Below are 19,776 nucleotides of genomic sequence, written 5' to 3'. Positions count from 1 at the left end.
CCTGGTCTCATTTAACACTGTCAGGGCCCATGAGGTTCAATCCACATCAGACTAGAATCAACTATCCTCAAATACGGCCAAAGCTTCCTTTTATTATGGAGGTTAAAGTACAGTTATATGGTTATTTTCACAAGTGGTGCATTTTATCTGCAAAGACCTGAAAATCACACACAAATAAAGTCGTACTTCAGATGAAACACCTCCGTCTGTGACCAGCAGGTGGAGGAGTACTGACAGAGCACCAGTGCTGCACTATTTGTTTAAAGGATTAGTTCACTTCAGAATGAAAATTTCCTGATAATTTACTCACCCCCATGTCATCCAAGATGTTCATGTCTTTCTTTCTTCAGTTGAAAAGAAATTAAGGAAAACATTCCAGGATTTTTCTCCATATAGTGGACTTCACTGGGGTTCAACGGGTTGAAGGTCCAAATGTCAGTTTCAGTGCAGCTTCAAAGAGCTCTACACGATCCCAGACGAGGAATAAGAGTCTTATCTAGAGAAACCATCGGCCATTTTCTAAAAAAATTAAAATTATATACTTTTTAACCACAAATGCTCGTCTGTGATGCACCACGCTTGACGTAATCATGTTGGAAAGGTCACGTGTGACGTAGGTGGAAGTACCGATTTAGTGTTTACAAAGCAAACGTGCAAAGACTAAGTCAAACGGCCTTTACAAAAAATAAATAAATAAAACAACGATATCAGAAGATTTTGAAGTTGGAGGAGAAAATGAGATGGAGTTCTTCACCCTACGTCACGCGTGACCTTTCCAACGTGATTACGTAATGCGTGGAGCATCACAGAGCAGTGCAAGACGAGCATTTGTGGTTAAAAAGTATATTTTTTTAGAAAATGGCCGATGGTTTCTCTAGATAAGACTCTTATTCCTCGTCTGGGATCGTGTAGAGCTCTTTGAAGCTGCACTGAAACTGACATTTGGACCTTCAACCCGTTGAACCCCAGTGAAGTCCACTATATGGAGAAAAATCCTGGAATATTTTCCTCAAAAACCATAATTTCTTTTCAACTGAAGAAAGAAAGACATGAACATCTTGGATGACATGGAGGTGAGGAAATTATCAGGACATTTTAATTCTGAAGGGAACTAATCCTTCATAGCATGTGGAAGAGTGCATGAAACAGCAAAGCTGTAGTATTCTGCGCTGTTGTTATTTTGCATTTTCAATACTTACTTTACAATTTACCACAAAAATAATTTTGAGTTCAGTGTAAATGTGTTAAATGCACCTACAATGCCAGTCAAGCATACAGCAGATGCACATTAAACATCCACTGCAAGTGATAAATCAGATATTTGTAAGTTTGTTCACTCGTCGCATCCCATCTCATTTCAGGTTAACGCTCAGAATTAAATAGTGCAGATCTGAAAATACAGATGCAGTCTTTCAGATTTATCATTTTACTTCTGACAGGTAGCTGTCAAGCAATGACAGTAGTTTGCATCAGTGAGACATACAGTATATGTGTATAATAATACATACATGTATTTACTGTTCAAACCTGTGCTCTAAGGGTGCATTTGAATTGTCTTTATACTCACCTTGATGCTGATTTTTCACATGACTGGAATGAATGCTGCTATTATCTTGCCTTCACCTGACCAGACTCTGTGGATAATATCTGAGCTAAAACAGAGAGGAGACAGATGTTCTCATTGACATTGGTGATAGGATATGCACACTAGAGGGCGCTGTTAATTAATGCACGACCAGAGGCACACCTCTGCAACAACCTCTTTATCAATGACACAAATTACCTATTATTTATATGAAAAACATTGTGCTACCATGGTACAAGTACAAAATGCATGGTATTATTACCATGGTGCATGTTCAAAAAACATGCAATTACCGTGGTGCATGCCCTACAACATATTACCACCATGGAATATGCCCAAACAACAAGGTTTTATCATGGTAAATGTCTAAAAAGCAGGGAACTACCATGGTACTTGCATTTATAATATAAACATGTTCATTTCGTGATGACAGTTTGTTTAGTGTTCTGTGCTCACTAATGTGATCTACATACGTGCCATATAACTGTAAAATTTCCTCAGTGTTTGCTTATTAAAGAGTTAACAGATGAACGTACGTGCGGCTGCGCGAGTCTCAACCATTAAGATGGATTAATGCGGAAGTGCATTAGTGTAGCTCTGTGTACACTATATTTGAACAACCGAATAGATTTATATGGACAATACATCCACTGTATTACTCAAACACGTTTTTAATAGCACGTTGCCATTGATTTGTAGTTTAACATCGCAGCATCCTCGTGTCACGTGATCTCCTCGTGCTCCTGCACCGTGCCGTGTCTCCGCTCTGATTGGAGCGTTCCACTTCCCTCATTTCGCGTTTCATAATCCCCCATCAGGAAGTGCGGGTTTGTTTACAAAGATTTAAGAGTTATGTGGACTCGTTGTTTCATTGATGAAACTCCAACAAACGTTTATACAGCGTTCTCGAGAATGTTATGCTCAGATATCGCCGAAAAAATAGTTAAAGCGAGATTTTTATAGTTTGACGTCATAAGTATCCCTCCGCGCACGCAGGCTCGCGTGCCTTTGGCGGAAGTAGTCCCGGTAGGCTTGGCGTATCACCTTGAGCTCGCGATCAGGAGCGCATCAGTCACGGCAGACGATCAGCAAACGCAGGTGAGTTTCTTCACAGCTGCACCAACAAAAATCTACATCATAATATATTTATTTAGTAATATCCATCATTAGCTACGGTTTTAAGTAAGGTTTTCCGTCTGCTAGAGAAGCTGCAGTGATAAAATAGCGCAGCTTCTTGTTTTCAGTCAGTGCGTACCTACCTTTGTAAAGATTTTTAAATCGTTTTTGTGCTGTTGTTTTTTGTAATTCATCCGGTAAAAGTTCGTTTATTCCCCTTTTTCCACAATTAACCGTGTTTACACGTATATTTCACTGCGTTTTCCGCTGACTAGCCATCTTTAAGCATTCATCGTCGTCTATATTTTCAATTTTGACAGTTGATCAGTAACCGTCATTCATTTTGAATTCATTCAAATTGGAATGTTACGTGCGCGCACCTCGTGCGGGAGTCTCTGCTGGCGGGGAATGTGACGCAGAGGCGGGACGTGACCCAAAGCGCATCCGCCACTCCATGACTAGACCACAGCCACTTGTGTGAGCACTGATGATGATTATATTTGATCTTCAGAGAGCCGCTGAACGCTCACGCAGTTTGTTTCCTGTGGACAGAAGCCATATTTTCATTATCAAGGCGTGCACTGCATTCATTAAGGTATTAATGTTTATTCTGAGCAGTGAATGAATGACACTGGCTCAGAATCGCGCCCCTGCGGGCATCTCAATCGCAGTCTCCGGCTCTCCTCGCGTAGGCGCGAGCTGCATTGATAGCTTCTAATTATGATGTTGCATCATGTTTATGCGAGGGAGAAAATAGGCGTTTTTGTGTTTGTCTTACAATCACATACCTTGACTCTACATTTGAAGATTTTACGTCTGTGGAGTCTGATTCTATTTGTTCTGGGTGGATTTATATTTCAGCTGGCATGCACCCAAGCTTGTGCGTCATACATTTCCGAATCAAGTTTATACAAGTTAAAGTTGTTCTGTGCATGCTCAAAATTATAATGCTGCATAAAGACTCAATTATGTCTGTTCTGACCAACCTCAGCTGCTAATATCAAAGCATACAGTCAAAATAATACCTGTGCCACCTTTGCAGTGTAAAATTGGCACAGTTAAGTTCCTGGATTTCATTTGAGCTAGTAAGCTGAATTGCAATTTGAGTGTGAATTTAATAAGAATTATGAATGACAGTTTACCAATCCAACATAATAATGAATGTAGTTTTATCCATAAATGATATCATAAAACATATGGGCTCTTCCCTGAAATGATGATCATGTTTGAAATGCCACCTACAGAATATTTCATTATATTTTCTGCATGAATAAGGTTTTTAAAAGTGTAAAAAAAAATAAATAAATAAATAAAGATATAATTAATTTTGAAGTTTTATAAAGTGTGAACAATGAGATTATGTGGTTTTTATAATCAATTAACACTGCTTTTGTTTTTACAAGATTTGCCACCAAAAAAGTCATTCGGTTTAAACAAAATAAGTTTATAAAATATCCGAAAGATGATATCTTCAAACAATGCTAACAGGCTGATATCTAGCTAGCTAACAAAGGACAATCAAACATTTTATATTTAATACAAGTTTTTAAAATATTACAACATTTTCCATGTTTTATAGCGGTTGTACCGAATGACCTGATGTTTCGGGACATGCGTATGAGCAAGTGAAAACATGAATTTTTCAAATAGTTAAGAGAGAGTTAGTTACTTTGCTTCACGACCATGTGGTCCTTTGCAGGTGTCTAAATGATGTCACATCCTGTCACATGATGCTGACCGCATGACTTGATCTAAAATGTTCCCTTTATATTGGTTACTCTGAATACATGAATGAAATTCATTTTCCAGACCTTCTCATAACAAAGCAATGACTTCTACACAATTTAATACCGTTTTGCACTATGTTGCATTATAACATCATGGCAGAATAAAAAATATATACATTTTAAGATATTTTAATCACAAATGAAATGGCTGTATTGGCCTTTGGACGGTTAAACCGAATGACCTTTTGACACTTCAAAAATGCCTTTTATATGTAGCAAAATAAAATTAAAACCTTTTGGATTCAATAAAAGAAATCTAGATGTATTACCTTACATACTTTGGATGTCATATCTTTGTTTTTTAATTTATTATTATTATTATTAAGGGCCTTTGACCCGTCACATCATTGACCCAATTAATTTCATTTTATGAACCAGGTTGGAAGAGTACTTCATTACCTGTGTAGAATTTCTTTGAAATGTGGTTTAGTAAATTCCTGTCGTTCCAGTCAAATTGAAATGGAGCACATACATGAAATACTTGAAATAATGTATGCATTACCACAGCAAATTAGGTTTATTATAAACCCCGCAGCTGGTTCAACATCTACTTAATCAAACCGTCGCACCATTTCAGGGAAGCTGTTTTCAGTTCTGCAGTGAGTGTGTGTCGACGCAATATGGGAATTATTTCTGTAACATCCTGTTTAGTTACGTTAGGATTTCAAAAGCTTCCACTAAATGAGCAGAAGGGACTGAGAATACTAGTAAATCAGACACCTACAGCTCTGCAGTGACACAAACCAGCCTTTCACAGACCTCACCAGGGACGTCCCAGTGCACACTTATTAGTCATCGTTCTGAATCATCGAATAAAGAGAACAGACTCACCTCAGTCTCGCTTTTGCTGCAGTAAAACACCCTTTCGGCTTCATGCAGGTGTCGATGTGACTTCCACACCACTGCAAGCCTGTTGCGTTTCATAGTGATACAATCCCAGCTAGTCCTTATGGTATCCCTGTGTTCCTATTATAGCCCAGTGTTGTAATGTGATCTACAGCAACTGAGGTGGGCTTGACTGCCTGTAATGGCTGGTCCACATGTAAACCAGTGACTCATGTGGGCCTGGAGTCTTAGCAGAGGCCTGCTTGCGCAGGACAGTAAGTGTGCATGTGGATTGCGTGTTTTATCCTCTCTTAAGGGAAGAGGATTTAGTGATCAAACTCCTCAGCAGCGCGATACATGCTGCTTCATTCTGGCCAGCGTCCCTATCTGCAGTTCTGTGATTGGGGAGAGAAGGTCACGCACACTGGGGCTCCTCTGGAGAGCTCTGACAGACACACGGTGCCTTATTTCCCAGAGCCGAAGGGCCTACAGGTGGGTTTAGGGCTGCTGTTTCTGATAGGCATAGAGGACACTTATAGTTAAGATCAGTGTGACTGTGTTTGTTTGGATGCAGATTAATACATGCTTTAAAGGGGTGGTTGATTATGATTTCACTTTTTTTAGCTCTACTTAGTGTGTAATGTTGCTGTTTGTGCATAAACAGAGAGAGAGAGAAGAGGAAGAGTTGTTGTAGTAGAGTGTTGTTGACATGCCCTCATTTTACACCGGGCTGCTTCACAAACGAACACAAAAGATTAACATGACGGCACATGCTAGTGGATGAGTTGAATCAACTCCACAGCAACTACATAAATTTATCCACTAACCATTCAGAAATGTCTAAAAGTTGTAACTTCTTCCTGAGTCTCTCCATCAGTGTCGACTCCGGTTTGAACAATGTAAGGCTGAACACCGTCGTCATTTTGGCTGCGTGAGATTCTCCAGCTTTGTTGTTGTTGAGCAACCGAAGCGCAAGCTGTTAAAGCTCCGCCCTCTTCTGGAAAGGGGGCCGGGAGCAGCAGCTCATTTGCATTTAAAGGGACACACACAAAAACGGTGTGTTTTTTTGCTCACACCCAAATAGGGGCAAATTTGACAAGCTATAATAAATGATCTGTGGGGTATTTTGAGCTGAAACTTTACAGACACATTCTGGGGACACCAGAGACTTATATTACATTATAGGTCCCCTTTAAAGTTAGGCGGCATCAGTGCTGTGACGGATGTTGTTGTCATGGTGATGACACAGAGGTCAAAGGAACACTAGACACGGATATGACCCGATGCAGCTGTGGAGGTCTAGATTTAGGACTTTACTGGGAAAATGTAATGAATGTTGTGGTTAAACTCCTATATACAATACACTAATGTAAAGCAATACATACTCTATACAGCTAGTCTTAGCTGTGTGTAATTCTGTTTATATTGTACAGTTTGTTCAGAACTCTAAAATTCATTGAAGGTGAAATTCTTCCTGTTCATTGGGCTCTGAGACTGGCTGTGTTTTCATAGCTGGGATTTTTGGAGATAAAGCAGGGAATGTGGTTATAAAACACGCTTATAATAACTCCTCGACTAACACTGACCTTCAGTGTCCTGGTTAGCATCAGATGCTAAAGCTCTTGTCTGATGAGCTAGCATGAAAGCAATCAATACCATGGCAGCAGATGTATTTGCCATTCTGTATGTGTGTACCCTAAGTAGCATTACCATCTCAGATTCACAAACCACATTTGCATAATTTCCTGTAGAAGCAGGAAGTGGATTAGCCTCCCCTTCACTCTGAGGGTGTGTGTGGTGCGCTGCATGAGGACCTGGATTTTCCACCCTGCCTGTCTTAGTCATCACATGACTACGTGATGAAGAGTGGGTGAGTGTTTGCCGAGATGTGAGTCTCCTCACGTACGACAGCCCACCCTGACATCATCAGAGTGGAATGCGGTGTGGTTTTCTTTGGTTAACAAGCACAGCGAGTCCTCGCCATCCTGGTGCCATGCCTTGGTCACAATGTGACTTTAAACCAAGATCCCTTCAGACTTTTTAATGCATAATTTGTGCAAACAGTGAGCTGTCTGCATTATTAAACACATCTCATTTGATTTAGAAACCATAATTCTCAATTCAGTCCAGCAGATTTTGATTTGTGTGTGCCAACAGGGTTGTAATTGGCTGGATGTCACAGGTGCGATTGACTTTTGTTGCACTTCAGAATGTGCGAGGTGGATTAACTTGCGAGGTTTTAAATTGAGCTTTAGTAACGTCCGCATTAAGATACAGAAACCAGGTCAGCTCAAGCACACAAAGACCAGCTCATTGGGGTTGTGTGGGTGGGTGGGTTTTAAAATTAAAATGCTAAACCACTACATAAAAACACGTCAGTGTATGGTGACAATCTTAGGATGTGCTGCATTGCATCTGCTGTGAATCTTCTGTAGGTTCAAAATGAGCATCTTAGGTTGTTTTCACACTGAGTTTGATTGCCTCGATTTCACCCCAGGTTTCTTGTCTCTTCCCATTGTATTATTTGCAAATACCACCATGAGTATTAGCAGTAGCTGTTAACCACTGAACCATTGAGTCTGCATGGAATATAACCTGTTTTCAAACGGACTCTAATGCAATTTTCTGGTGTACATGTGATTTTTAGAAAACAAACCTGAAACCCTCTAGTAACCAGCCATAAAAACCAAAGCCTAAACCACTTAAATTGTGAATGTGAAGGTCATGCTCTACACTTCCTTTCTGCTTTGATCATGAGATTTGGGTGATATTGAGAAAGACCTAAAGGAAGGTATTCTATTAACTTGTTAGTGTTCATACAGTTTTTTTTTTGTTTTTTGTTTTTTGTTTTTTTGTGCTAGTGCTAGAGTCTGTTGCATAACATGGAAAGGAAACATTCCTTTTCACCACACCCCTATACTCTGTACACACACACAGAGAGAATGGTGCAGAACTGACATGTTCTGTGTTACAGAGGTAGCTATTAAGCTGACTTTATGTGACTCTAAATTCTCAGCAAAATGCCTTTGACTTTTATGGCTTCAGTTCCTGTCACTGTTTATGCTGTTGAGTTTAAATCATGGTTAATCACTACAGTCTGCTGTTTATCTTAAAGATGCACTCTGGTTTTCAATCACTTGTTGTCTCTACTCTAGCAGTTCAGTCCATCATAAGAATGAGACTCTGAGTCTTAAACACAGACACACCAGACGTCTGATTAGTCAATTGATCATGTGGATGTCATTTCTGTCTCTCTCTCTCTGTCTCTCTCTCTCTGTCTCTCTCTCTGTCTCTGTCTCTCTGTCTCTGTAGGATATTACCCGGCTCTTCCACAATGCCCCACACTAAAGTTCAAGATATGGGATCTGCCTTCATCCAGACGCAGCAGCTCAACGCTGCCATGGCCGACACCTTCCTGGAGCACATGTGTCTGCTGGACATCGACTCTGAGCCCACCATCGCCCGCAACACTGGGATCATCTGCACCATCGGTCAGTGGATGCTCGGACACACACACACACACAGCAGATTAAACTCAGATTTCCTTCCTTTGTAATACAGCAAAAATTAAGGTAGTTGCACAAGGCTTCTGTCATCACAGTTCAGCAAATGCTCTGGTGGATTATATGTCAATTAAGTGTTTAATTAATCCTGGCCTGTCTGATGAGCGCTGTTGTTTCATTTGAGACTTTACCTCATGTCATTGTTCTGATTTGGATTGTTTTCATATAATGATACAGACATGGGATGTACAATTTTTTTTTTTAAAATAGTCTTAGTCCAAAGTAAGCAGGAAATGATTGTGCATTGTGTGTCATGTGACCACAGGACCGGCTTCTCGCTCTGTGGACATGCTGAAGGAGATGATCAAGTCTGGCATGAACGTTGCTCGCATGAACTTCTCTCACGGCTCACACGAGGTACGTACTTAATTATTTACACTCTCTTGTTCTTGTCTTTTTCCTTTCTCTCACTCTCTATCTCTCTCTAATCCTATTCATATCTGTCCAGCATTAGTTATGCAGTCAATGGATGCAAGTTATTCTCTACCAGAAATGATGCTAAAACATCTATGTAGTTCACAGCTTAAAACAAATGTGCAAGGTCAAAGGCCAGAGAGAGAGAGAGTGTGTGTAACTTAATCTACAGTGAGCCTATTATAAATAGTTTATCTGTTCCTCCTTCCCAGCAGAGAGCTTATCATGTCTCAACAGCATAAAGGGTTGAGTTTTTCTTTCACACGAATAGTTCATGCAGAAGCCGCTGGCTATGAGGAAAGCTTTGCAATTATAGTGAACGTCTTTTGCAGTTCTGCTAGTTCATGACAATCAGCTGCATTTTGAATTGCAAGTAAAATTCAGCTCAGATTTCTGAATAATAGTCAGACGTGTGTCATGAATTTAATTAATTCTTAAAATTTTCTCAAGCAGTCCGATCCTGTTCTGGCCTGTTTGGAGCCGGACCTTTCCAGAAAGGTTAATTCAGGCTAATATCAGCCAGTGAGCCAGTCATCATTCCAAAAACTAAAGGTTAAACGAAAAACATAGACATTTTCCCGCTCATATATTCCTTTGTGGCTCCTCTAAAGGAGGGCTTTGGGTTAAACAAATTCTGCCATATTATACAAACAGTTCACACTCTTAAACAAACAGCTTGTGTGTCCACACCAGAGGCCTATTGGTAGCCTGTTTGCCCAACAGAATGACCTTGAGTGTGTGTGTAGAGGTCGCGCTGTCAGTGTGCAGGAGCTACTGAAGTGAAAGTGATCAGTACTGCAGCTGTATGACACACTAATGTCACGGGTCAAAGGTGCTTGTCTAGCCAGGTTAATTAAGGCCGACTTTTACTGCATGATAAGTATATTAAACTCTAACAGATGAACTTTGTATCCTGTCGTATCACACATTGCATGCATGTAAGTGTCTGATCGTTTGTGCACGAGTATATGTGTAACCCACTTTTGCTCATCTAGACACACACCTTGAGCGTTGCTTAGTTGTGTGAGTGAGCGTGTTCAAACAGAAGATTAGAATGACGTAACCTGTGCTGCTCTGAGACATTCAAGTGCACTTGTTTAACATCAGCGTTTACACAAAGAACATCTCCATTAGAGACATTTCTGATGTGTTTTTTAGAGTGGTTTCTCAACTTCTCTAGGGCCCTATGATTTCCGCGATGACGGAAACGTGGAATCCAGTCATAAAAATGGAATTTACTGCATAATGCAGAATGTTACGGAATTTGTCAAATTTTTGATGAATAAATAAAAAGTAGGTCAGTACACTTAAATCAGATCGTGATATAGACTAGTGTCTGTGAATATTAAACCGCAAAAAGACTTTTTATATATGAATCCTGCATGTTCTGTGTCTCTGTGTGAATGAATGGCGCAGAGGCGCAGTTTCATTTAACACACATACTGAAGCACATGTGACGCTCGCGGTGTTTTCAGCCTCTGCCGCCTCACTATACGAGGACATGAATGCATGAACTTCATCTCCAGAGTCTCTTCATCAGCATTTTAGTTTTTCCTCAAACGAAACAGTATCGTCATATCATAAACACACACAAACTCCAAAGTCTTCACTGCAACCCGTCAAAATAAAAGTTCAGTTTAACTTAAAGAAATTGACAAAAATATATTACTGTTACACAGTAGAATTTAGCTACATCTCAAAGTAATAATAATACTAACACTATAATAATAATAAATTATTAAAACTTTATTTCTTAGGAATAATCACAATTTTTCTTCCATGTTTTAATTTTAACAGTAAAGCTCTGTTGTGCAACACTGTTTGACTTAAAAAATGTCATGTCATTAAATATGATTAAAAAATAAATTAATGTTTTATGCCTTAATTTGATTGCCAGAAAAATTAAAATACACAACACAGAATTTCTGAAAAAACAAAATATTTCATTGAAATTATTTTTTTTTAATTAATAAATTTGGTTGTTTTTATGAATTAAATTCATTAGACATGCTTGTTGATTATTAAAATTTAATTAAATCATTAAAATGGAATCCAGAAAACTTAAAACAAATAATAAAACAATAAAATTAAATTTGAGAAGAAAATTAAATGTATTTCATAGGGCCCTAAACTTTTAATAAATTGTATAAGTTTCATGATTTAAATTAATTAGACATGCTATTTGATTACAAAAATTAAATTTAACTATTAAAATATAGAAAATTAAATTTACTTTAAACGGATTTCATAGGGCTCTACTTTTTTGGAAATTTCAGCGTTTCTTTAATCAGTGTTGATTTCTTCTCTGTTTCAGTATCATGGAGAGACGATTAAAAATGTACGTGAAGCTTGTGCCAGCTTCCAGCCGGGCAGCATCCACTACAGGCCAGTGGGCATCGCCCTGGATACCAAGGGGCCAGAAATCCGAACCGGGCTCATTAAAGGGGTGAGTTTACTCATTTCAGTTCAACGCAAGGTGATACAAAGATGTCCCACTGTTACTGCTGCTGGTCGGGATCAGTGTACACTACTGAATTAGCTGTTATTAGTGCATATAATAAGAGTGATGGTTGTACAACACCATGTAGTTCTACAGAAATTTAAAATCTACACCATTTGGTCTTTAAAACCACAAGAACGTTACCCTTGGCAATTTGTTTTAATACTGCAAATATGCATCTGTCTGCTCCAGAGTGGCACGGCTGAGGTCGAGCTGAAGAAGGGAAATAAAATCAAAGTGACCTTAGATGATTCTTTCATGGAGAGCTGTGATGAGGAAACCCTCTGGCTGGACTACAAGAACATCACCAAGGTGGTGGAAGTGGGCAGTAAAGTCTACATTGATGATGGACTCATTTCTCTCCAGGTCCGAGAGATCGGTGAGTTACGGATTTGCGGCTATTTTTCTTTGAGACGCAGTGATAAAATGATTTAATAAATCAGCGAGACACTTTTTTTTTTTTTTTTTTTTTTTTTTTTCCCCACCCATTTTGGTGTTACTAAAGTTGAGTATTAAGTTTAACTCATTAGTCTGTGGTTTAGTGAACATTCTCAAGTAAATGTGACATAATGCTGGTTGAACTTTATGAATAATATCTCTCTGTCTCTCTCTCTGTCTCTCTCTCTGTCTCTCTGTCTCTCTCTGTCTCTCTCTCTCTCTCTCTCTCTCTCTCTCTCTGTCTGTGTGACAGGCTCTGACTATCTGGTGTGTGAAATTGAGAACGGAGGAACTCTGGGTAGCAAGAAGGGTGTCAATCTGCCAGGAGCCGCTGTTGACCTACCTGCCGTTTCGGAAAAAGACATCCAAGACCTGCAGTTTGGTGTAGAGATGGGAGTCGACATGGTCTTTGCCTCCTTTATTCGCAAGGCAGCTGATGTGCATGAAGTTAGAAAGGTGCTCGGAGAGAAGGGCAAGAACATCAAGATCATCAGCAAGCTGGAGAACCACGAGGGTGTGCGCAAGTGAGTGTCTTAAACCAGTTTGACCATCACACTCAATATGCAGTATTAGATGTTTTGTGTGATTGAAAATGAATTGGATTTGAATGTCTTCCCTTTATTCACCAGGTTTGATGAAATCATGGAGGCCAGCGACGGCATCATGGTTGCTCGTGGTGACCTGGGTATTGAAATCCCCACTGAGAAGGTGTTCCTGGCCCAGAAGATGATGATCGGTCGCTGCAACAAGGCAGGAAAGCCAATCATCTGTGCCACACAGGTCAGCTAAGCTACAACCTTGTATTTTTATACATGTATTTTCAAAAAAAATACATCTAAACTAGAAATATTGTATTCTCAAGCCCACTCACATCTCGTGCGTTTATAGATGCTGGAGAGCATGATCAAGAAGCCTCGTCCTACACGTGCCGAGGGCAGCGACGTGGCCAACGCCGTTCTGGATGGTGCTGACTGCATCATGTTGAGTGGAGAGACTGCAAAGGGAGACTATCCTCTGGAGGCCGTGCGCACCCAGCACATGGTGAGAGCGCCCCCTACTGACATTAACACTGTTAGACAGCTAAATGTTTTAGTACCCGACTCGTACATTTTTATTAATGCATAACTTTCTCATCTAAACAAATACTAATTAAAAGAAAAAGGCATTTTACGGGTTAAATACAACTTATTGATGGCAATAATCTTGTCTTGTCTCTTTAAAAACAAAGGGAATTGTGTGTACAGTAATACACATACAGTGGAGGTCTGTGGGACATTTAAAAGCATAAATGTGACGCTTTTGTTGAAGCACTTATATGAATTATTCCATATGATATCATCAGCGTAACGCTGAGTGAACTGTCAAATTAATATGAATTTGAGCCGTTTGGTGTTTCACTCATTTAATTGCATTTAAATAAACACCTAAAAATAATGCAGAAATTATTTAATTTAACTGGAAAAGCAGGTTTTGAGACCTACATTTTCAGTGTACTCTGTCTTTTGGACCTCACTGTATGTTTTGTTTTTAACCCGTAATATTTCTTTAATGCCACAGCATCCTTCATTACTTTCCTTCTCATATGCATGTGTTTTGCCTTCACTAGCTAGTTTTGTTTTGTCTCAGTTGTGTCAGGGTCAGTTACAGACAACAGCCTTCTTAAGACACATTTTCTCTCTGCCAGTTCTTGATGAGCTTGTTAAACCTAATCATGTTCTGCATTGTGCTCGAGGTTTGCATGTCACGTTTGCCCAGACGTCACAGATGTGGCCATTAACTCCCGAAGTTGGAAATAATCACCAGCAGTTTAAATTCCTTGGCTTTAACAAACCCATAAACATACATTTTCTTGAAGCTGGTTTGTTCTTTGAGAACGAGTTCAAAGCTTTCTGCATGCTTGATGACTCACTTCCTGTCATGTGCTCAACTTTTCTTCTTCTTTTTGACTTGCATGTTGAAGTCATGTGATTTTCAACAGTTCTACTAACCACTTTTAACTTTCTTTTGCATGATTTCTTCAACCATGATATCACAAATCTGTCTCACACTTTACTGGACGTGGTTTTAATTAAGTCCATATTTCAAATAATATTCATGATTTAATGGTGGTGGTTTCACTGTAATTGATATTAATTTGCATTTAATAATTTACTGTGAGAGAGTGTGGATGTGTTCTAATATTCATTTTGTTTTTTTGTACTAACCTTTTCCTCTAAACTAACACCTGCACTAATTTCCTCCTTTTGTTTCCTCTTTCCTTGTTTTCTCTACTCTTTTCCTCACTTTGAATTTCTTGCTCCTCACCCCTGTTCTTCACCCCTTCCTGTCTCATTTGTTTTGCATCTCTTTCATACCTCTCTGTCTCTCTGCTGTTCTGCCTGTCGTATCTCGCGCGGGCTGCATCAGATCGCTCGCGAGGCAGAGGCAGCCATGTTCCATCGGCAGGTGTTTGAGGACCTGCGTCGCTGTTTGGGCCACTCCACCGACCCCGCCGAGGCCATCGCCATTGGCGCCGTGGAGGCCTCCTTTAAAATCCTGGCCTCTGCGTTTATAGTCCTCACTGGGTCTGGCAGGTAGGCGGGCGACATAGAAATGATGTGGAAAACCAGCTCGGCACAGTCAGGGAGTAGGAAGAGCAGGGACAGAAGAGGACTGGAAGAGAGAGAGAAATGAGAGAGACACATGGCACAGAGTCAGTGTTGATGTCCATCTGCAAGGAAATTAATTCATTTCAAAATCAAGAGGATAAAAGTTTTATTTAAATAACAAAATGACTGTTCGAGAGCTTTGGAAGAGTACAGGACTAGCATAAACATTCTTGCCCATGTGTCTCTCTCTGAATTTCTCTCTGTCTGAGTGGTTGACAGTATGATTGAGTATAACCCCTCCCTTCCCCCTCCCTCCACCGGGCGGTGCTGTCAGATTGCCCGTGAGGCAGAGGCAGCCATGTTCCACAGGCAGCTGTTTGAGGAGCTGAGGCGCTCCACCCTTCTGACACGTGATCCTTCAGATGCTGTAGCTGTTGGCGCTGTTGAGTCCTCCTTCAAATGCTGCGCCAGCGCCCTTATTGTGCTCACCAAGACTGGCAGGTAAGAGGGGAGGGGCCTGAGGTGAAAGTTCAGCATGGAACAGGTGAGACAAAAGGGCTGGAATATAATGCATGAGACCCCCCCCCCCCCCCCCCCCCCCCCCCCCTCTATATATATATATATATATATATAATATATATATATAATATAAATAATAATAAAACATACATACACAGGGCCTAAAACTAACTTTTTACCACACTTGCCGGTGACTTTAGAAAACTTACCGGCCAAAACTTAAGAGCGAATGCACACAGATCATGCATTTTCTTTCTCAAATGACGACATAACTATGTTTACTAATGGTGCGTTCACACCAGATGCGAATGAAGTGTTAAGCGTGAGTGATTTACATGTTAAGTCAATGCAAAGGCGCGAATAGACATCCTGCGACATGATTCGCACGAATGAGGCGGCGCGAATTGAGCGTTTCGGGCGAATCACCCGAGTTGAAAAATCTGAACTTTGGCGAATATTCACGCCGTGTTAACCAATCAGGAGCTTGCTCTAGTAGTGATGTGATTACAATGTAGCGAGCGAAGGCAGAAATATATATATATATATATATATATATAATATATTATTTTATATATTATATTATATTTATATATTGATTTATTCGCGCAAGTTGCGTCTGGTGTGAATGCCCCATAAGATGCTCGCCGAGATGGGTATTTTTTGACACAATTTTGTGTGAATTTGTCCGTTCAAGCACAGGAAGCCATGACAGAGAGCTCAACTTAGTATTTGAGCGCCGTCTTTGACGCTGCTTTCAGGGTGCGCGCTTCGGATGCTTTGGATATTGAACTTCCCACATAACGCTCCCTTTCACATGTTCTAGCACTTGAATATTTACATTGGAAAGGGTTACATTTTCGTGAAGATGCAGCACTGACCCGTCAAATATACAGAGCGTCATTTACTTTCATGTTCTCATAACATTGCATTGTTAAAATTCATAATTTTACTGGCCATCTGGCGACTGACAGTTTCATACTCGCCAACAACTATTTTTATTTAAGTTTGGTGCTTGGAGAGTGTTAATTTTAGGCCCTGTGTGTGTGTGTATATATATATTTTGCACACATAGGCTCATTTTGCTGCTGATTTTACTAACATCATTCATTAGCTGTCCACCATTTTAGTGAAAAAGCATTTCTGTATATTTACTAAAAGCAGCATGGTGATGCAAAATAAATAAAAATAAATCTTATAACTAAGAATATTGATTTAAATTACCTTCATTCCCTGATCTTTTTCTCCTGAATGGCTGTGAGTGAGACCGATTATGAGTGTGTGTGTAAGAGCAAAACAAACAGAACAGAATGAATTGGGGTATTAGCTTTAGCTTTCTGTCAGTAATTTGATTTAGTCACATGTCTCTGGATCAGCTCTGTATGTGCTAGTATGAGTGAGTTTGCAGTGTAGGTGAGTCGCACATAATATCTATTCATAGCTGTCTTTGACTATCTTAGTGAGTGTCATGTCTGACAGGGTAAGAAGGGTCTCTTGGTACCCATTTTTCCATTCTGACTGTCATGAACACACTCCCTTCTGATTGTCCAGGTCTGCTCATCTGCTCTCCCGGTACCGCCCACGTGCCCCAATCATAGCCGTGACCCGTAACGAGCAGACGGCCCGGCAGGCTCATCTGTACCGCGGCATCTTCCCCGTATTCTACAACAACCCCTCTAATGACGTCTGGGCCGAGGATGTGGACCTGCGTGTCAATTTTGCCATGGAAGTTGGTAAGACACAGAGAAGAAACAGATGTTACTAAAGACTGGAGTATACTACACTACTTTTAGAGTCTGAATGAGTTTTCAAACACTAGGCATCCAGCATTAAATCTTTGTTCATACTTGATACATTTCAGATTTGTTTTCAGATCTTAGTGTCTGGTTGCATAATCTGATGAAAAAGCCTGTTACATTTTTATATTACACTCTGAACTGTGACCTCAGTTGTTCATATCAAACCCTCTTGTCTCTCTCAGGTAAAGCTCGTGGATTCTTCAAGACCGGTGATGTCGTCATCGTCCTGACCGGCTGGCGCCCAGGTTCCGGTTACACCAACACCATGCGCGTCGTCCCGGTGCCATAAGCGCCACAGGACCGTAACGCACTCCTCTACTGTTCATACATCACTCCCCTCCCTCACTCCCGCCCCTCCCCGACTCAAACAGGCTTACCAGACTGGTGACCTGATGTCATCACAGAAGCCTGGCTCCTCCCACACAGGCCAGTGGACCATCATCACTTAGACGTTCTCACTTTTTTTTCATTTTCAGTCTCAATGGCACACTTGCCAACCATAATCTTGTTCATCCATGGTTGTTACTCATTAAAGCAGAGCTGTCTGTGCGCTTGTCTGTCTGCATGTCTGGCACAGAGACGGGTCGTGAACGTGACCATTGAACAAACAGCAGCTTACTGAAACTAACCTTCTCCTTTAACAGTTCCCGAGTGGCGAAGGGCTCACGCGTGACTCTAGTTTGTGTTGTTTTTATTTGTAGTGTGCGCTTTATTTGCACCGTGTCTGTGTTCACACTCCTTATGATGTTACATTCTGTGTTGCACTAGACCATGAGACCATTTTGTTTGGGATGAGGCAACCAATGTGCTACAGTAAATATATTTTTTTGAAATGTTGACGTTGGGATGTCCAGCTCATTTCATTTGTGTCTGAGTAGGAGAACGATGATGAGCGAGAGATGAATATTGATTGAGCAGCAATGGTCACATTCCCAGCCATCTCTCCTGTTCATTTCCTTTCTCTCTGCTGCTCGTGTGTGTGTTTGAGTGAGAGTGTGTGTGTTTAGATCTACCCGCTTTGTGTCGCTAGGGTGCAAGATGTACTTATAACTGTAAGAGAAAACTATAGTATCATCTGAAGTGTTGTATTATTCAAGACTGAATTAATAAAGGAGATGAGCATCTGTCCAGACTACCGTTTTATTATTACGTGTCATTGATATCTGGGGCCAGCTGCATAAACTCCTGCTATGTTAAAGGGGACACATCATGAAAATCTGACTTTTTCCTGGTGCATCTAACAACACAGAAAACATGAGAAAGGACAACCCAGTAACTTTGTTTTGGTAAGCCTTTTTCTGCAAGCGTGTGAAAAAACAAGCCGCTCAAATTTCGCTTCCCTAGTGATGTACTGTAGGAAGGGAATCTTGTAATATTACCGGCCCTCAATCTGCACGTTTCCACCCATGGCACCACCATTTTGTTTTTGCAAGTGACAGTGTACCAGTTGTAACGCCATGGCAAAACACAACAAAGGGGTAGTACAGTGTTATGCCGTCATTTTACACCAGACTGCTTCACAAACGAGGGTCAATTCAACACTGGATTTGCACAAAAGATTAACATGACTAGTCGATAAGTTGAATCAACTCCACAGCAACTACATAAATTTATCCACTAACCATTCAGAAACGTCTAAAAGTTGTAACTTCTTCCTGAGTCTCTCCATCAGTGTCGACTCCGGTTTGAACAATGTAAGGCTGAACACCGTCGTCATTTTCGCCACTCGTTCTCCGGCTTTGTTGTTGTTGAGCGACTGAAGCGCGAGCTGTTAAAGCTCCGCCCTCTTCTGGAAAGGGGGCCGGGAGCAGCAGCTCATTTGCATTTAAAGGGACACACACAAAAACGGCGTGTTTTTGCTCACGCCCAAATAGGGACAAATTTGACAAGCTATAATAAATGATCTGTGGGGTATTTTGAGCCGAAACTTCACAGACACATTCTGGCGACACCAGAGACTTATATTACATCTTGTGAAAGGGACATTATAGGTCACCTTTAAGACTGTCAAAGCTAGTCTGACCATTTCAATCTATCTTTTAAAGATCAATTTTTAGACCAGTGTACTTAATGTAACCGACATAAAAAATAGGTGACTAACTTGTAAGACGAGTCTAAGCAGTTTATTCAACCAGCCATATAAAGGTGGGAAAGTCCTCACTGACTTTTTGGTCCGATTTAAATTCAAAATCCACATTCATTTACTGTTTACACAGTTTCTGGATTAAATAAATGTTTATTACATTATCAGTGTAATACTATTTTGCATGTTCCAATTAATATATTTATCAAATCACTTACTGATGGTTTTAATAAATAGAATTTATAAAACAAAGTATAAATTTCATGGGTACTGATGTTCAGCTATAGTATTTAATTAATCTTTCAGATCATTAGTCATAAATCATCTGTCCAATCAATGACAGTTGCAGTTTCTCCTACTAACTTTTCAATAACAAGTGATACTGAAGGGTTTAGAAAAAAAAAAAGAGGTCTAAATACTCTCTGGATAAAGTAGCTCAAATACCAGCCTGCTCTTGTGTTGAATACTCCCTTTGTGTTTCTGCCCAAGGTCACTTACATAAAAGCATCTGTACAGCCACAAAAACAATAAAGCTTTATTAATAAAAGGGTCATCGTGACAA

At 40.2% G+C, this 19,776-nt stretch overlaps 2 protein-coding genes across 10 annotated transcripts in view; one reads left to right on the top strand and one right to left on the bottom strand.

The window, feature by feature from the left end:
• The window catches only part of LOC127499456 (protein mono-ADP-ribosyltransferase PARP6-like), a 36,354-nt gene extending 33,059 nt beyond the window's left edge, over nucleotides 1-3,295 (bottom strand). For 6 of the 7 annotated variants that reach the window (XR_007926126.1, XR_007926127.1, XM_051869791.1 and 3 more), the window contains exon 1: nucleotides 1,568-1,652. The gene's annotated coding sequence lies outside the window, so the exon portion shown is untranslated. Of the gene's footprint in view, nucleotides 1-1,567; nucleotides 1,653-3,081 lie in introns of those variants that run through there. The other variant, XM_051869786.1, reaches the window with a different exon arrangement.
• Nucleotides 2,420-18,263, top strand: LOC127499457 (pyruvate kinase PKM). Of its 3 annotated transcripts, none has more exons than XM_051869797.1 (11): nucleotides 2,420-2,683; nucleotides 8,626-8,804; nucleotides 9,142-9,233; nucleotides 11,605-11,736; nucleotides 11,983-12,169; nucleotides 12,482-12,752; nucleotides 12,858-13,008; nucleotides 13,117-13,269; nucleotides 14,635-14,801; nucleotides 16,884-17,065; nucleotides 17,314-18,263. In XM_051869797.1, the coding sequence occupies exons 2-11, from the start codon at nucleotides 8,648-8,650 to the stop codon at nucleotides 17,418-17,420; spliced, it is 1,599 nt and encodes a 532-aa protein (XP_051725757.1). In that variant the 5' UTR covers nucleotides 2,420-2,683; nucleotides 8,626-8,647; the 3' UTR covers nucleotides 17,421-18,263. The 3 variants fall into 3 exon arrangements, with proteins under 3 accessions (XP_051725757.1, XP_051725756.1, XP_051725755.1); XM_051869796.1 differs by lacking the exons at nucleotides 2,420-2,683; nucleotides 14,635-14,801 and adding exons at nucleotides 7,158-7,183; nucleotides 15,151-15,317; XM_051869795.1 differs by lacking the exon at nucleotides 2,420-2,683 and adding an exon at nucleotides 7,158-7,183.
• Nucleotides 18,264-19,776: the final 1,513 nt, after the last annotated feature.

The sequence above is a fragment of the Ctenopharyngodon idella genome, chromosome 18 (assembly GCF_019924925.1).
Source record: "Ctenopharyngodon idella isolate HZGC_01 chromosome 18, HZGC01, whole genome shotgun sequence".
Taxonomy (NCBI): Eukaryota; Metazoa; Chordata; class Actinopteri; order Cypriniformes; family Xenocyprididae; genus Ctenopharyngodon; species Ctenopharyngodon idella.
This window is presented reverse-complemented; position numbering and strand designations above follow the sequence as displayed.

Excerpts from the sequence above, each read along its gene's own strand:
- LOC127499457 (XM_051869796.1), top strand. Across the intron at positions 9,234-11,604 it reads TCTCTCACGGCTCACACGAG|TATCATGGAGAGACGATTAA; the intron begins GTACGTACTTAA and ends TCTCTGTTTCAG. Across the intron at positions 12,170-12,481 it reads TCTCCAGGTCCGAGAGATCG|GCTCTGACTATCTGGTGTGT; the intron begins GTGAGTTACGGA and ends TCTGTGTGACAG.